Raw genomic sequence first — 17,387 nt, 5'->3', positions numbered from 1 at the left:
TTACCATATTTGAGCGTTAATATCCTCCAAATTGCATTAGATGTCAAAATTGCTAACTTCGAAGTATTTGAAAAAATTAAATTAAATTGGCATTTAATAAAAGACATATTGGCATTTAATAAATTAATTTTGAGCCTTAAAAAATCGAATTTTTATTGTAAAGGCATTTAAAATTAATTTTTTTAAATTAAAATTGCAAATGGAGCGCTTGAGATCTTATTTTTATTTATTTTGCCAAGTCGGCCCCTCCTTTTTGCAATTTTATTTATTTTTTAGCCTATTTTGCCAAGTCGGCCTATGGGGAAGCAAAGTGGTGAGCGCCCTATATAATAGGGGTGCTTTGATCAAGTTTAATCAATCATTCACTCATTACTTCAAGTGCGAATTTGGAAAGCAAGAAGGAAGTGCGAAATCTGGTCTATTTGGGGCGAATTTATTTCAAGTGTTGGAGGCTAGAAGGAGGTGGGATTGATTCTTGTGAAAGCTAAAGGAGGCGCATTTTATTCAAGGAGAGCTTTGATCTACGTTTTGCCTAGTGAATTTCGCCTATTTTTGCATCATTTCTTAGAGTTAGTACTCAAGGGGAGGTATGGCGAGATCATCCTATTCCAATGTTGAAGCTTTGAATTTTGAACTTTGTTTTGAAAATCCCAAGTTCGGTGTAGTTAATTAGGAAATGATAACTCAAGACCTATCATGAAGTTTCCTAAATTAATATCTTTTATCTTCCTTTTGGGAGTCTTAATTTCTACGCTTCAAGATATAATGCCTAAGAACTAATTGTGAAATGTTATATAGGTGTCAAGATGGCGACTCCAAAGGCGGGAGCATCTACTAGTCGTCCAGCTCTCATGAAGGAAGATCAGAAGAATGAAGAATTGGAGACCAGGATCGTGTCCAAATGGAGCAATATCGGAGATACCAACTTGGGAAACTTCAGTGTGAAGAAGTTTCGAGAGGTCCCCTACATTGGCAAACCATCACCTGTCGCAAAGAGAATAATTGAAAGTGGCATCATCAGGGCGGCCGGTTTCCCTCCAGCAGTCCAGTGTCATGAGCTGATGATCGAGTGTGCCCGCCATTACGACTCACAATCGAGATCGATCGTATCCAAGGAAGGGAACACTTTGGCTTACCTTTCAGAGGAGGCTATAAGTGAAGCTCTCCATCTTCCAGAGCATAAAGATATGATTTACAAAAGCCTAGAAGGAGCCAGGTCAATGTATGAGGATGATCCCGACACTTGCCTGAATCTCATCAATAAGAATTGGTTGCTCAAAAGTCGTCCTCGCCTGAGCAAGATTCCCAACACACCACATAGGATCGACTTCCAGGAGGAGTACAAAGATTTGATAACTTTGCTAAATTGAGTTACAGGGGCTCCTCAAGCCTTCTATTTCAAGAAATGGATGTTCTACTTCATTCAAGTGATTGTCCAAGGGAAAGGAACGATTCATTGGGCTAGAATTATTAGCCATTGCTTGGATGTGCAGTTGAGGAGACTAAAGCCTACCAAGTCGTTCCACATGAGCTCATATGTCATATATGCCTTGATCAGGAGTTTTGAATATGCAGGGCTACCTCATAGAGGAGTGATCGGAAGAGGACCCGGAGAAGTGAGAGTTTGTGATTCTTATGTTCATTTGCATCATCCTCCTAGAGGCGACTACAAGTTAGTCAATGACACCTTCACGATGAACATCACTAGGATATTGCAAGGTGGGATTCACAATAGACTATCTCTGGATGCACAGGAGCTTGTGAAGAGGTATGGTGTTTGGTTCATCCAGTTTCAAAAGTTTACATATATCAGAGTTTATGGGTGTCCTTCACCTCCCTACATGTTGCCGAGGTATCCGACAGACAGGAGAGTACTACTTGAGGTGACCAGACAGTTGGCAGCTTATGCCAAGACATTCAGACACAAGCATGGAAATGGAGTTCCCATGCCCATCATATTGGGGAATTCAGTTGAGGTATGTCCTAATACTCAAGCCTCGGAAGATGCAGAGAAGGAGTTGGCTTTATATTCATTCACGTTCTTTGCCTCAAGGGAGAATTTCGATCCTCATGGTTATATGGAGGAGATAGTTGGCAAAAAGTACAAACATGAGTTTCAGGTAGAGGACTTTTGGATGAATCTCTCAAGCGATTTAGAAGTGAAAAGAAAGATGCATTCCAGATTGCCTTTAGATTTCATCAGGAAATGCAAAGTTTACAGAGTAGCCGATCAAGCTCAGGACAGTGGCAGACATCTCCAGTCATCCTATGACAAGGAAGATAAGAGAGTGAAGATAGATTGGAGCGAGCCTGAGATTTCGGACTTGAGAGCTTTGATGGCTCCAGTTTTGTCATGTACTCGCAGATGGGTGGATGTCCAACATCAGAAGTTAAGGGAGCAGAACATACCAATGACTTTTACTTTGGAGGAAAGACCAGAAGAAGGAGGAGCGAGCGCAAGTGAAGGGAATTCTCATCCTAGAGGCGCAAAGAGGAAAGAAAGACCTGAGAAAAGAGAGCCTTCCAAGAAGAAGCAAGAGGCTAATCGAGATCGCCCATCAGGCACATCTTCTCGACATGGAAAGAAGGCAAGTCGAGATGAAGGACAAGGGAAGATGGTGCCTGAGGTTGATGAATCTATGGAGTCCATGGTACAGAATGACAAGCCTAAAAAGGGGCAGACACCTCAGCATTCATCAAGTCAATCTCCCCAAGTTGATGAACTACATGAAGAGAAGAATGATGATGAAGTGACATCCCCTCTCCGAGAAGATGAACCATTGCTTAAGGAAATACAAGTTAGAGAGACAAGATCCGCCATTCCGGATTGGTTAAAAGAGAGATTGACAAAGGTGATCGTGATTGAGGATGAAGAGGATGTGATTGACTTAGAGAGTCTTATAGGGAATTCTCAAGAGGTAACGGAGAAGAAGAAGGCCACCAAGATGTCCAAGATGATCACAGATGAGGCAGGATCCAGGAAATTGCAGATAGCTACACCAATAGTGGACAAGTATGAAGGTGAAATCCTTGCAGATGAGTATGATGTAGAAACATTTGAGCTTGGTCCCCTCACTACTGAACAGGCACTGGATGAGGCAACCGATTCATTTGAAGCACTTAAAGACAATCTTAAGGAAGAAATGGGAAAGAATAGAAAGCTTGAGAGAGAAGTTGGTGCTTGGAGAGGCTACTTTAGTCATCTCAATCAGCCCTTGGGACGCCAGGATCCAGCAGTGTCTCCTATGCAAGCACTTCCCCTCGAATCAGTTGGCGAGGCGGAAAGAGTCAAGAGCTTGGTTCAGCTTATGAGCTCTTGGATTGACAAATCCCACACAGTAGCTATTGAATTTTCAACAAGAATGATGAAGACAATCCATCGAGCTATCCAGGTCCTTGTGATCGTCCACAATCTAATGATAACTGTAGCCACTTTCGCCCACACTAGAGATGTTATCATTCTTGTTCTGCAAGTAATCAGGCAAACACCAAGGAAGATCCTAGCACAAGAAAAGATAATGGATGGAGGAGCTCATAATTTACTTCAGTGGTCAACTCTACTCCAGATGAAAGAGGTTCTTTTTGAGGATATCAGCACCAAATGCAATCAAGTTGAAGGTGTCATCCATCCAATTCAGGATAAGGTGTTTGAAGTATTATGCACCATTCTCGGCAGGAGGATCGAAGTTGAGACGGATGTAGACCTTCAAGAGTTGGAAGAGAGAGTCAAGGTCATCTTTTGCAAAGATGAGAATGTCATCACAGATGAGCAACGAGATTTAATGTTCACTACTATGCGCCTGATTGAGAAGATCAAAGAACTCGAACCTGGATGGGAAGCTTCTCTTCTCACTGCCTTTGATCAGGTTATCCACTTGGAGGAGCGAATGAGGAATCTTCCCGAGATTCCTATTGCTGAGATTGAAGGAATTGTGTCCAGATTCGTTGCATATGCTAAGAAAGAACATTGGAAGGGGAATAAGGTTCTAGAAGAACGGTTGTTATAGAATGATGTGGCATCTTAATTAGCATTGGTCTATGTTTCCTCGATTTTTGTGCCAATTAAATATTTGGCTATGCATTTAATAATGTTCAACTAAAAAGGGGACTTTTTGGAACAAACCCTAATTAGGGTTTAGGTGTCAGAATCTCAGTCATTGATCTTCTTTTAATCTGGGTTGTTCATTGTAATTGAGGATGCTATATATACCCTCACTCATTTTCATTTTGTCATTAGATGATTAGAGATTAGATATCAAGGAGATAGATAGTTAGAGCTCTGGAGAGAAGAAAGTAATTTTGTAGCAAGATTGAGTAGTGAAGAAAGAATTTCAAACAATTGTTGTCTATTTTGGCTTTGAGATCAATAAAATATTGAAGTTATGGTGTTTTATTGCAATTCTTGTGGCTATCTTCATGGTTGTTTAGTTTCTTGAATCATTCTCATTCGAAGTAGTATTTAAGTTTGAAGGACTAAGTGTTGTGCTTGATCTTTGGTGAAGATTCACGTTCCAAACCACTAGCTTCTTACTGATTGTGAGGACGCCTTGCGTGGTCAATTGGAGATATTTAGATTGCTTGAACCTTTGGTCATTATTGAACTATTGATATGTATCTTTATGGTAGTATCTATAATTCTTGATGATTTGAAAATCACTAATCACCTTAGAAGATCGCATCAATTCCAGTAGAGTTGTAATTCCTTGGCAATACTGAAATTGATAGAATCTCACCAAGTCTAGCCTACATTGAGTCATTCTTAGGATTAGATTAGAATTCATCTCTTGAAAACCCTACCTTTTGATCTTTTTTTGAGAACCTATTAGCTTTAGGAAAATCCTGTTCCTGCAGATCGAAAACGTAAGGCCCCTTGAAGAAACAGCATTTACAACGACCACTGGTGCTTATCCACACGTAGAGATCCTACAACGAAGAACCTTGAAGTCACCCTGATTGATCCTTTTTTGCGATATCTTCAGCATTCAGAGGCTTTACTCAAGAGAGGATAAGGTACCCTTGGGTATTTTATTCTGTGTTTGATAGTGTACACAATACACATCAACAGTAATGTAACCGAGGGTTGGTAGTTACGGGTGCGACGGTTGTCCCTCACACCCCCTCGGTACCTTTATATACCATGTAATGTAACTTGTCATCATCACGATTATGAATGGAAATGGTATCTTTTCTGTTGGCTTAATATTATTATCTGGTATCTATGGCATTATTATTTATCGTTAAGTATTATGTCTGTATGTTTTAAACTGTTCGCCTAGAGGGTAAACAAAAACACCAGACCAGCTAGGATGGATCTTTCACCATCAAAACTAGTAAAATTGAGTTCGTTTTTCGTCCTCAACAACTCTTGGAAGAACTACTCTGGTCATTCTGACATCTCCTTATGTGTGCAAACTTTGAGTGAGAGAATGAGAGCCAAATATCCCCTTATATAGACTTGGAGGGAAATACGGCAATTTCAAATTTCAAATATTTTATTTTTTCTCAAAAAAGCTCTTTTAATATTTTAAATTAACTTAAGTACCCATATTTCATTTTCCTGAGTGCCCAACTTGGGGAACAACTTCACTTAATAATATTTAACACTAAACATATTTTTATTCCTTTAGTGCACACACTAAAATAATACCAACCAACTTACAAAAAACCTACTAAAACACCAAAAACGAAAATCAATCATGTCAAGACATATTTGATGCTGAGAGAAGATGCCTAGTGCCAAAATTAGCAGTTACCATGTTCTCCAAAAATTGTGAAGAACAACCTAGAAATCTCAAAAACACTTCAATGAGCATAGCCACCACGGAAACACCAACACAACTATTGGAAAAACCAAGAAGTTGGTAAACCGAGCTTTCCAAGGAAAAAGGACTTCCCTAACCATCATCGAATAGCTTACAAGAACCTAGAAATAGGCTACTAGGAAACACAATTAAACTAGGTTCAAGAAGGGGACATTACATGATGATGAGAATGATTATGTGGAGGATTTTGCAAAAGATTCAAATGGTAGTATTGCATGGGGGCTATGTAGGGGCTTTCTTGTCTCCCCTGTAGATGTTCCTACTTGGCCAGCTCCTATGAGGAGATTCTTTTGAACATGGTTTCTTTTTAATGGCCTAACAAATGACAAGGATGAGATTGGTGTGTTTGGGATTCCTATAAGGGCTAAGGCAAGGAGCAAGGTTATTGTCTAATCAAGCTTGGAGATGCAATTGGGAGGTTCTAGCGAGGGTAAATATTACTATTCTGTGACACCTTCTCTTGCTGATGGTGATCCTAGGACTTCAGGTCTACTTTTTGCCTCAACTTTATAGGCTTTTGATTTGAATCAACAAGTTGGCTCTTCCTACGATTTTGCCATTGAGGTGAACGTTTATAGGCTTCTTGTTCCAAATGTTGTGTAGGCTAGTTTTCTTGCATGGGCAATGCCTTTATTGGAATATTCTCTAGATTTTATCCAAATATTAATGTTGTTTGAAGATGGGTTCTAAAAAGATGGTGAGTACTTGGTTATATTTGGGTGGTTGTGATGAGCACACGATTTTACTAAGAGGGGGGGTGAATCCATATAATGCTATTCTCCAATTTTTCAAACTTAATACCATAAGCATATCAATTTGCACAATATCATCCACATAAGATCTAACAATTATGCAATCCAAGAAGAACACATAATTTATGTTGAAACTCTTACAAGAGAAAACCACGGCAAAATATTGCTTATTTGAAACTCTTTTACATACTTCATAGGCTCCAATCCACAGGAGATACCAACCCCCTCAATTCATAGGCACCAACCCATTGGAGACACCAATCCCTACAACTAAGCACCAACCCAATAAGAGACACCGGTCTTTTTTTAGATATGAGAGGCACCAACCTCAATAGATAATTGTTCTCCTTCTAAAGATATTCTTACTTACAATACCTTCATGAATATACCTTCTTCAATAAATAATGATCTATTTATCCACCTATATAAAGATCTTTTTGTTGACAATCTTAATGCAATTTTCTTCATCTACTTTTCTCTTCAAATAATCTGCCATTTTTTTAGATCTGCTTAATAATATTGCTTTGCTGAATGGTATTCTTTTTATTACTCACTCATTATAAAATTTGCTTGCATCTTTCATATATATTTATAAGTATGTGAGACTTGGAAGGGCGCATGGAGATTATACATGGAAGAAGAAGAAGGAGGTGGTCGTTTGGTGGGTTATGAGCATTAGTGAGAAGGGGCACACAGCGTGTGTCCAACTCAGGATACAACGTACACCCAAGTGTGCCCTGGCCAGGGCTGAGTTTTCATGCCATGAAGGCATGCGGGGTTCTGTGTGAGAACCAATTTCCTCTGTGGGGTGCTATAGTGATAAAGGACCCAAGGCCACTGGAATCTTCTTAGAGTGAGAATGACCGTTCTAAGTGCTCAAGATTAAGATAAGTATTGGAAACCCTTGATACTATAAGATATTGAGAAGGTTTTATATATGACTTGATGATAATATGGTTGAATTATGTGGCTATGCTATTCAGTTTATAGTGTTAACAATAGATTTTATAATTTTTATCAGATTATTACATGTCATAGTCAATTTGTCTATTTACATCTGATTTAATCTTATCACATCTTATAATTAGTCTTAACATTAATATTTAATCTACTAATTTCATTTCATTGCAATTACTTAAGTCTTTGCAAATATATATATATATATATATATAACATTTTGTTCCTTACTTTTTAGCTCACAGTCCTCTTTTTTAATATTACTTCACACCTCTCCCAAAGAGGGACGACTTGTCCCAAAGGTGGCGACTTCATGAAAAGGGTCGGCCTTTAAATTTAATTTATTTCTATTTCCTCAAATATGGTGACCTTAATTTCAAATGCTCATTGTGGAGGTCAGCCAACATGATTAAATGAATTTTGGCGCAGCCTTGATTAAGGTGAGGTTGTCCTCTTTCAGCATATACAATTAACACTTTTAAACAAAATTCATATCCTCCATTTCGAATACTAACACGGGAGATCGACCACCATTTTATTACTTGTTTTTATTATTCTAAGGTGACATCTCAATCATCGAAGTTGGCCAGCATAAACAACCTTCAATCTTCATCAGTGGTTTACCCTTGGATAACAATTAGTGGCCTTTGGCCTTTGTACAATTTCATTCACATGTCTTTGATATCAACGACAACAATCTAATAATCTGCTTTGACATCAATGACAATTTTCCAACAGGTTGCCTTGACAAATGGATTTTTCTTGTTCTCTTTCCAAGCCCTTGAGGATAGCACAAGGATCTTGTTGGGTGGTCCTTGGTAAATTTGATCTTTTTTTGAAAGATGGTTGTTTCGATTTGATGTTGCCAAAGAGAAATTATCAGGGTCTTTGTTTGTTTTAGGCTCCCAAGGCTTCCATTAAAATACTAGGATGAAGATGTCATACATTTTTGTTAGATTTTATGAGTGTTGATATTGATAAGGTGTTGTCAAATGCCATAAAATTGTGTTCCAAACTTGGTGGGGAGCATAGAATCCAATATGAATCCTCGTAGGAGGTTTTCCTTCACCGCCATAAAGACAGGCACTTCTCCCATTCATGTCAAAGTATAATGAAGATGTGGCATAGATAGACAAGAAACATTATTCCATCTTCCATTCATGAGAAAGAATTCAGAATTTTGAAGGCAATTTAGAGATTAATGAGTGTTCTACTCTGAAGAATGAAGAGAAGGATTTGGACACTATAGTTGAAGGTCTTGTAGGGAATGTGTCGAGGTCTCCCTTTAAGGACAAGAGGCAACCAATCTATGCCTTATTGTCCTTTGGTTGAGTCTTCAAAAAAAAAGGCAGGATGACCCATGGGCTATACAGGTCAGGCTTTGACTCCACTTTAGACTTCTTTGTTGTGGTTTTGTTGTTTATTTCTTAGGGGTCTTTCTGGTTGTAAATCATGTTCTTCGTTGGCTCTTATTAGAATAATATCTTCAGTATATTTGTTTCTATTATGTTTAATGGTCAATATATTGTAAATCTTGTATAATTAGTTTCTTTCTAATTCCGACAATCGTTTCTTATTAGAAACATCGTATCTAGTAACTCTATTTAATGATCGCTTTGATCATTAGTAAATACATTGAATTTTACCAATTACATTTGTAATATGGTATCAGAGCCATAGGAAAAAAATTCGAAATGTTTTTCAATTAGTGGAATTTTTTAGTTCATCCTAAGGGTTTTTGTGGGTCTGTTTGGGAAAAAAAAAATCCACCCACATCCATGCTTCCCGTCTGAGGTTTTTCAAACCTGTATGTATGAGAGTTGCACGATTTTATTTTCGTTCCTGTTTTTGCTCTTTGCGCGATTTTTCGCGCCCAACTTCTGTGTCTTTTAAACCCGTGTCGGGATTTTGTATCTGCAACCCCCAACGGTCGTCTCTTTTCTGTGTATTTCCGCAACATTTTTTGTCGCGTTTTTTGGCGCAATTTTCGTCTTCTACACTTCATGTCGGGGTCTTTGTAACATTCGCGACCTTCATTATTCCTAAGGTGTAAGGTGTAAGGGGTGACTGGGCGACTTTTTTTTTGTGCACAATTATGCTTCACGAGATTGTGCTTCATTCCCATCCGTGTTTTACCATCTGCTTCAGCCACAACAATCTTTTGCAGCAAGACATGAATTCTTCATGCGTTTTTTGGTCTTCTACGTCTAGGGTTTATTTTGAACCCTTTGTTTTGTTTCTGCGGCCCGATATTTTCAGAAAATAAAAATTAGAGACTTGGGTTTTCTGGGATTTTCGTCAGCTTTTCTGGGTACCTATCAGATTTTTTTGGATCCTCTAGAAATCCATACATTGGGATCCGTGTCGTAATATTTCTTGAAATCTGCCTTGAAATTAGTGCCAGTCTTCTGCCTCTGTTTTCTTGATCGCTTCGTGTTTACATGATGTCACGCGTTTTTCTATCTCGGTATTCGTGCCATTATCCGATCAACCAACTTTGACCTCAGTTTTCAGCAATGGCATCTTTGACAAATATTCTGCTCAAGTGTAGTCAGAAATTCAATGGCAGAAATTATAACACTTGGAAACAGCGGATGCTCACCATTTTTGAGTATCGCGTTATTGATCAGTTAGTTCTTGGAAAGGCCACCCGTTCCTCTGCAACAGGTCCTGAACAGACAAAGTTTGATGAACAAAATCGTGAAGCAATCATACTCATCAAGTTCTCAATGACCGACGATCAGCTTCCTCAGATACCTTCCGGCAAAACAGCTGCCGAGATATGGGAGCATCTCAAGATGCTGCATGAGACGTCTGATAAGAGCAAAGCCTTCTTTTTGAAAAATATGCTCTTCTCTATTGTCATGGATGAGCGCAAATCCCTTTAGGATCATCTCAATCAGATCAAGGAAATTCGTGACCAGTTGGAAGCCATCGACCAGAAAATGGAGGAGGACATGGTCGTGATAACTCTGGAGAGCTTACCAAAGTCCTATGAGCATTTTGTCAAAACACTCAACATCAGATCAACACACACTCAACATCACCTCAACTAGTGTTGATCTGAAGTTTGTTGATCTCTGCACTAAACTTCTACAGCAGGATCGGTGGAAGTAGCAGTTTGGCAACAGTAATAGCTCATCCGCTTCAGAACAAGCATTCGCAGCTAAATCCTTTCAGAAGGATAAAGGCAAATCACAATCTTCTCAGTCTTCTCAGCAGAAATCCTCTGCTTCGTCATCAGAAGGCTCGAAGAAGAAAAATGTTCAGTGCAACTATTGCCATAAATTTGGTCACATGAAGCTTGAGTGTCATAAACGCTTGGCTGCACAGGCTAAGCAAAGTAGTTTGAGCCGAAAGCAAATGTAGCAGAGCACACTAAGCAAAGCGAGTTTGCCTTTTACGCCTTTATGGCTAAAAGACCTGCAAACCATGTTAAATCCTATACCAGGTATATTGATTCAGGGGCCTCTCACCACTTCACTCATCGCTGAGATCGGTTCACTGATTTTTAGCCTTACTCAGATTCATTTTTTTTTGGAGGGGAAGAGTACACCGTTGTTGGAAAAGGCAATGTGCAGATTCAGTCCGAAGGAAGGAAATTAATTTTCCTCGATGTGTACTATGTTCCAGGAATGGAACTCAACCTTCCCTCTATCAGTCAAATTCTAAGACATTCTCCTCGGCTCGACGTAACCTTAAGTTCACATCAGTGCAGCATCATTGATCGGGAGACTCAGACAATTGTTGTTGTGGGTCTTGAGGATCATGGTCTTTTCAGACTAATTGATTCTGGTGATTCTCAGGAGCTTGCCATGGCAGCCAAGCGCTCCTCTGTTAGTACACTCTGGCATCAACGGTATGGGCACTTAAATGTGCACTATCTTTCTCAGCTTGTTCGGGAAGATCTAGTGATCGGTCTACCAGAGATCCAAACCCAGAACCTCGGAGTTTGCGGAGCATGTCAGGATGGCAAACAACATCGGACTCCCTTTTTGGATGGCGACTCTTGGAGAGCCTCTAAGGTACTACAACTGGCCCATGCTGATATTTGTGGACCTATGGCTACTCCTTCTGTCATTGGGTCCGGGTATTTTCTGCTTTTTGTTGATAATTTTAGTATAAAAATGTGGGTGTATTTTCTTCATCAAAAATCAGATGTTTTTGCTGTGTTTCAAAAATTTAAAGCATTAGTATAAAAAGAGTTTGGTAATCATATTATAACTCTTCGGTCTGATAATGGGGGAGAATTTTGTTCTTCTGCCTTCTCCCATTTCTGTGAACAACATGGCATCAAGCGCCAACTCACTACACCTTACACCCCTCGACAAAATGGTGTCGTTGAGCGGAGAAACCACATGATAACCAAAATGGCTAGGTTATGCTTGAACACAAAAGTGTTCTGAAGAAATTTTGGGTTGAAGCAGTTAATACTGCAGTCTATCTTCTTAATTGGTCTCCTACTGTGGCTGTCAAGAAGAAGACTCTAGAAGAGGTCTGGTTAGGCCGCAAGCCCAGAATCAGTCAATTGAAGGTTTTTGGCTCCACTGCCTTTGTTTGGATCCATGATGCAAAACGCACCAAGTTGGATGCCAAGAGTCAGAAACGCATGCACACTGGCTACAGTGATAATCACAAAGTCTACCGTCTGGTTGATATTGAGACAGATCGTGTCATCTTCAGTGAGGACGTGGTTTTTGGTGAGGGTCGAGGGCCATTTCAGCTCTCTCCTCCAGTTGTGGATTTAGAGGATCCGCCTTTGAAGGCTTCAAACTTGGGTGTTCATCTTCCATTAGGTCCACTTGATGGGAGGGTTCCAGCTGTTCCAACTCCTGCACCTTCACCAGTTCCTTCACCTGCAAGATCACCTAGACATGCAGTTGCACCACTTGATTTTCCACAAGATTCATCCAATCTTCTGTTAGATGAACCTGATCCTATTGCACCTCCTGCATCTGATGTTGGCACTTCTACTCTTCAGCCTAAATGGTGGGCTAAGACACTTGCTGATCTTCATGATGATGAGCTCATCGATGGTAGAACTGCTCGAAAAAAGAGCAAGCAACCTGATTATGTTAATTTTCCTCTCATGGCCAACATTCACAGTGTGTATGAACCTCAAACATACACAGAGGTGAAAGGGATACCTGAGTGGGAACAAGCTATGGCAACTAAGCACCAGAGCTTGCTAAAATATAACACTTGGGTTCTGTCAGATCTTCCTCCAGGCAAGAAACCCATTGGGTGCAAATGGGTCTATAAAGTCAAATACAAGGCTGATGGTACTTTAGATAAGTACAAAGCTTGTCTTGTTGCCAAAGGCTTCTCTCAACGTGAAGGTATTAATTACGAGGAAACCTTTGCTCCAACTACAAAGATGAGCACCATCAGATTAGTCCTAGCCATGGCAACTCAGTATGGCTGGAAGGTCCATCAGATGGACGTCAAGAGTACCTTCCTGAATGGTGAGTTACAGGAAGAGGTCTAGATGACGCAACCTCCTGGATTCAAGGTTGCCAGAAAAGAACACCAGGTGCTCAAACTAGTGAAAGCACTCCTCGGGCATGGTACATAAAGATTGATAAGTACCTCACAAATCAGGGTTTCCAGAGGAGTCCTTCTGACCCTAATTTGTATGTCATGACTGCTGGCAATGATATCATCATTTTGGTTATTTATGTTGATGATTTGATCATCACTGGCAGCTCGGAGATTTGGTTCAAGGAATCAAGCATAATTTATGCCAGTCTTTTGACATGACTGACCTTGGCCTTCTACACTATTGCCTAGGTGTTGAGGTTTGGTAGCAGTCTCATGGCATCTTCATTTCTCAGTCCAAATATGCCAGGGCTCTGCTAGACAAGTTCTGAATGCAAGACTACAAACCTGCATCTACACCTCTGGAGAGAGGCCTGAAGTTGTCGGCCAGATCCGGTTCTTCTGTTGATAATGAATCCGACTTCAGGCAACTAGTGGGTAGTTTAATCTATCTCGCCTCCACTAGACCTGATTCGAGCTACGCAGTGAGCTACATATCCTGCTTCATGACAGCCCCTACATCAGAACACTGGGCTGCAGCGAGGCGAATCCTATGCTATGTGAAGGCCACTTTAGACTTTGGTATCCTTTATGGATAGATCAAAGATCCTGGACTCATTGGTTTCACATATGCGGATTGGGCGGGCTCTGTTGATGACAGAAAGTCTACATCCGGATACGTCTTCAGTTTGGGCACAGGTGCTATCACTTGGACTAGAAAGAAGCAGCAGGTCGTAGCTTTTTCCTCGATTGAAGCTGAATATCGAGGAATTGTCAAAGCAACTTGTGAGGCAGTTTGGCTTCGACGGATGCTTTCAAACATCCAACTGTCTCAAGCCGGTCCTATAGCCCTCTTCCGTGACAATCAAGGGGTGTTGAAATTCGCAAAGAATCCAGTCTTCCATGAGAGAACCAAGCATGTTGAGCTTCATTGTCACTTTATTCGCAAGCTGGTTGAAGATGGATCCATTGATTTACAATATGTTCCTACAGAGGACCAAATTGCAGATATCCTCACCAAGTCCCTATTTCTAGATAAGTTTGTTAAGTTTAGGGGGCTGCTTGGTGTAGTAGATAGATTGACCATTTCAGGAGGGTATTAGAATAATATCTTCAGTATATTTGTTTCTATTATGTTTAATGGTCAATATATTGTAAATCTTGTATAATTAGTTTCTTTCTAATTCCGTCGATCGTTTCTTATTAGAAACATCGTGTCTTGTAACTCTATTTAATGATCGCTTTGATCATTAGTAAATACATTGAATTTTACCAATTACATCTGTAATAGCTCTAGTATCATGTTGTTGCCTTATCTTGATATACAAGGTTTCAGGGTCCTTTCAAAACCTCTTTCAATTTTTAGCTCCAAGAGAAAATGTTTATCTAATCAAAAGTATTTGATGTATATCATATAAAATATATTTTGATGATATAAAAAGTATTGTAAGTCATTAACAATAGGAAATTGATGTTTTCAATGACTGCATTAGAATCAGAGAGGCTTTGGAACTGGTTTTAGATAATAAATATATTGTTTAACAATTAAGTTTAGATTTATTTGGTAGTTTTGAGTAAGATTTATACGTTTTCTATTAAATTGTATTATAAATTATTTTTATGTGCAAATCATTGTATTTAAATTTTTTTAATAGACCATTTTCTGTGTCTGAGTTTACCGCATGAAGGGTTTCATACAAGCATGCCACTCCAGGAAGAAACTAACCATCATAGCTTCTTTACAGGGAGGAATTTCCTGTTATTAAATTTGATTAAACTTTAGGCTTTTAAAAAATTTATCTCTTTCTAAGTAGTTACAAATAAGATGCCTATGCCCATGGCTCCCTCAAACTGCCTCTACTGTAATTGAATTCTTATAGATTTTAAATCTCTTTTTATATGATGTTGTGGGATTGAAACATAAACTTGTTGTTCCTTAAAATGCCATATCCTTCTGTATCTTAAACTAGCTATACTATTCACTATAATTTATTTTAGTCAAGAATTTAGTTAATATTTAAAAAAATACATCTAATTTTTATCTTCTTCCATTCATCAATCTTAACATTTGTTCAAATTTTCAGGCAGTGAATGGCAACGCTGTAGTGAATGGCAAAGCTGCAGCAGTGAAAATAATGACATAGGACTTGAATGTTCAGAGAATTATGATGTTAAATCCACTGATTTCCACACATTTGATCGGATCACAAAGCTCTTTAAAATGTAAGGTCATGGCATCTGATTTGATTTGTTAGTCCTGTAAATATTTCGATTCATTCTTTAAGACCATAACAGAATTATATTTTATAGTATTCTATTGTAAATGTATTCGTCCATGAAAACTATTCCTGTATATAATAGTCCCCTCTAAAGTAGGCTAAACAAATAGGACTGCAGCATTCATCTTTTCTTTTCTTAAAGCAATAGCATTGACAGTCATGAATATAGAATGAGCCCAATCCACAACATAGTGGGGCATAACTTTTGCCATTCTATGGGTTTCTTTGCTTTCTTTCATCTATAATGGCAATTTGGTGACATTTTAATTTGGTCTTTTGTATGGCACTATTTGGTGCTTGTCTATGGTGTATTTAAAATTTTGTTATGAGAATACGAGTAAATCATCTATGTGGTGGAATATTATTATTATTATTATGATGATGTTGTCTTGCTAATAATTTATGTTTAGATTGTACGATTCTGTTCAGACTTAGTCCAGAGATGCTGGATCTGTATTTATAGTCAGACACAACAGGTTTGTTGCCTTGAAACACAGAGCTTTAATTGATTATTGAAGTTGACGACAAATTTGAAACACTGTAATTCTTTTATCAAAAGTGAATAGGATAGGAGAGTTACACATGATCACTAGCACTTGCACTAACAGGAGGTGCAATGGTTACGTCGATTGTGATATAAAATATTTTATAAATTTGACAAAGAGTTTACAATTGAATTTATAAATACTTATTTTAAAATTGATGAAACATGAGGAGTGTTCCAAAATAAAAATTTTGTGAGTCAAAAAGTGAAACATATTTGCAAAAGAACATGATTTTGAAATACAAGTACCTACATTGTCCCTGATTAATGCAAATGAAAACTGAAGAAAACATTTGTGAATTTTTTTTTTAATAAAACATTGTCGTCCCTGGTTACCTAGTGATACAGGTTTTATAGGTATCATTTTTGGGTTGAACAGGAAAAACATAAAAAAGAGAGGTGTAAGTGGATGAAAAGGTTTGGTGTAAATTATATCAATCCCTAAATGTTCTCGTCTTACATTCTTCGTGGATGATAGGTTCGAGAAGGTGAGAGGAATGGTGATAATATTTCATGAAGTTTGTATACATTCTTCTTTTTAAGATGTGTTTAGTATTTTTTATCCATCCACGCATTAGTATTTGAATGAAATTTGAAAATAGCTATTTGGGTACGGGATAAGGTATTCAATGTTAAATTTATAATCAGATAAATGGTGTAACTCATTTTTCAATTCTAGAGACCACAAATACAATTGAGGAGATTTGTGGCATATGAAAAATTAATGGATATGTCACGTATAATAAAAGAAAGGAACTATCAATTTATAATACGGCTGCCACAGGCCAAAAGAACTGAAGTCCAACGCACACAATGAAGCAATATTATATGTTTTTACCATTCATTTCTGTTTTCTTATTTAAAACACATGCTTATCCAACGGAGTCTTGCAGACCTTTAGAAGGATAATACCATAGACAGGTTTTATGATTGTGTCTCAACTTCAACCATGACTTGGAGAAAAACTATTAATAAGATTTGCATATATGACCAAAGAAATAACTCATTTTGCATTCCAGGCTAATGATATAGCAAATAAGTTGATGCCTGTGGAGGTAGTTCATTAATCAAAATGACAAACCAGGACTTCAGAAGTTACCCGTTTTAGTTGTCTTATATAACCTAGATGGTTCAATTTGGTAATAGAGATTAGTGGGAAGCATACGTCTGGATAGCCCTTTTTTGATGTCGACCAACATGCTTTTTCTAGACCTGGACTAGGTATATACTAAACTTAACGTAAGGAATTGCATTTAGGACATTATATATTTCAATCTCATGTATGCCTTATCAAATCGCACGGTTACAACAGTCAAATCCTTATTTGAAAGCATGGATGAAGTGTTTCACCCAGAAGAAAGAGCCCATTGTTCTTCCCACTTGAGGCTGATATTTTTAAGCCTGAAAACCAAATCCTACTATTCATTTTGGAAAAAGCTTTGGCATGGGAGCGTGGGTGAGAAACTCAGCATTGGAGAAGCTTAAAATGACAATT

At 38.4% G+C, this 17,387-nt stretch overlaps 1 protein-coding gene across 6 annotated transcripts in view; it reads left to right on the top strand.

The window, feature by feature from the left end:
• The window catches only part of LOC131065652 (uncharacterized), a 71,501-nt gene extending 55,886 nt beyond the window's left edge, over positions 1-15,615 (top strand). For all 6 annotated transcript variants that reach the window (XR_009371904.1, XR_009111445.2, XR_009111444.2 and 3 more), the window contains exon 3: positions 15,154-15,615. Coding sequence is in view for 3 of the 6 variants with exons in the window: in XM_058000235.2 (XP_057856218.1) it covers positions 15,154-15,296 (143 nt within the window). In the remaining 3 variants the exon portion in view is untranslated. The remainder of the gene's footprint in view (positions 1-15,153) is intronic.
• Positions 15,616-17,387: the final 1,772 nt, after the last annotated feature.

The sequence above is a fragment of the Cryptomeria japonica genome, chromosome 3, assembly GCF_030272615.1.
Source record: "Cryptomeria japonica chromosome 3, Sugi_1.0, whole genome shotgun sequence".
NCBI lineage: Eukaryota > Viridiplantae > Streptophyta > Pinopsida > Cupressales > Cupressaceae > Cryptomeria > Cryptomeria japonica.
This window is presented reverse-complemented; position numbering and strand designations above follow the sequence as displayed.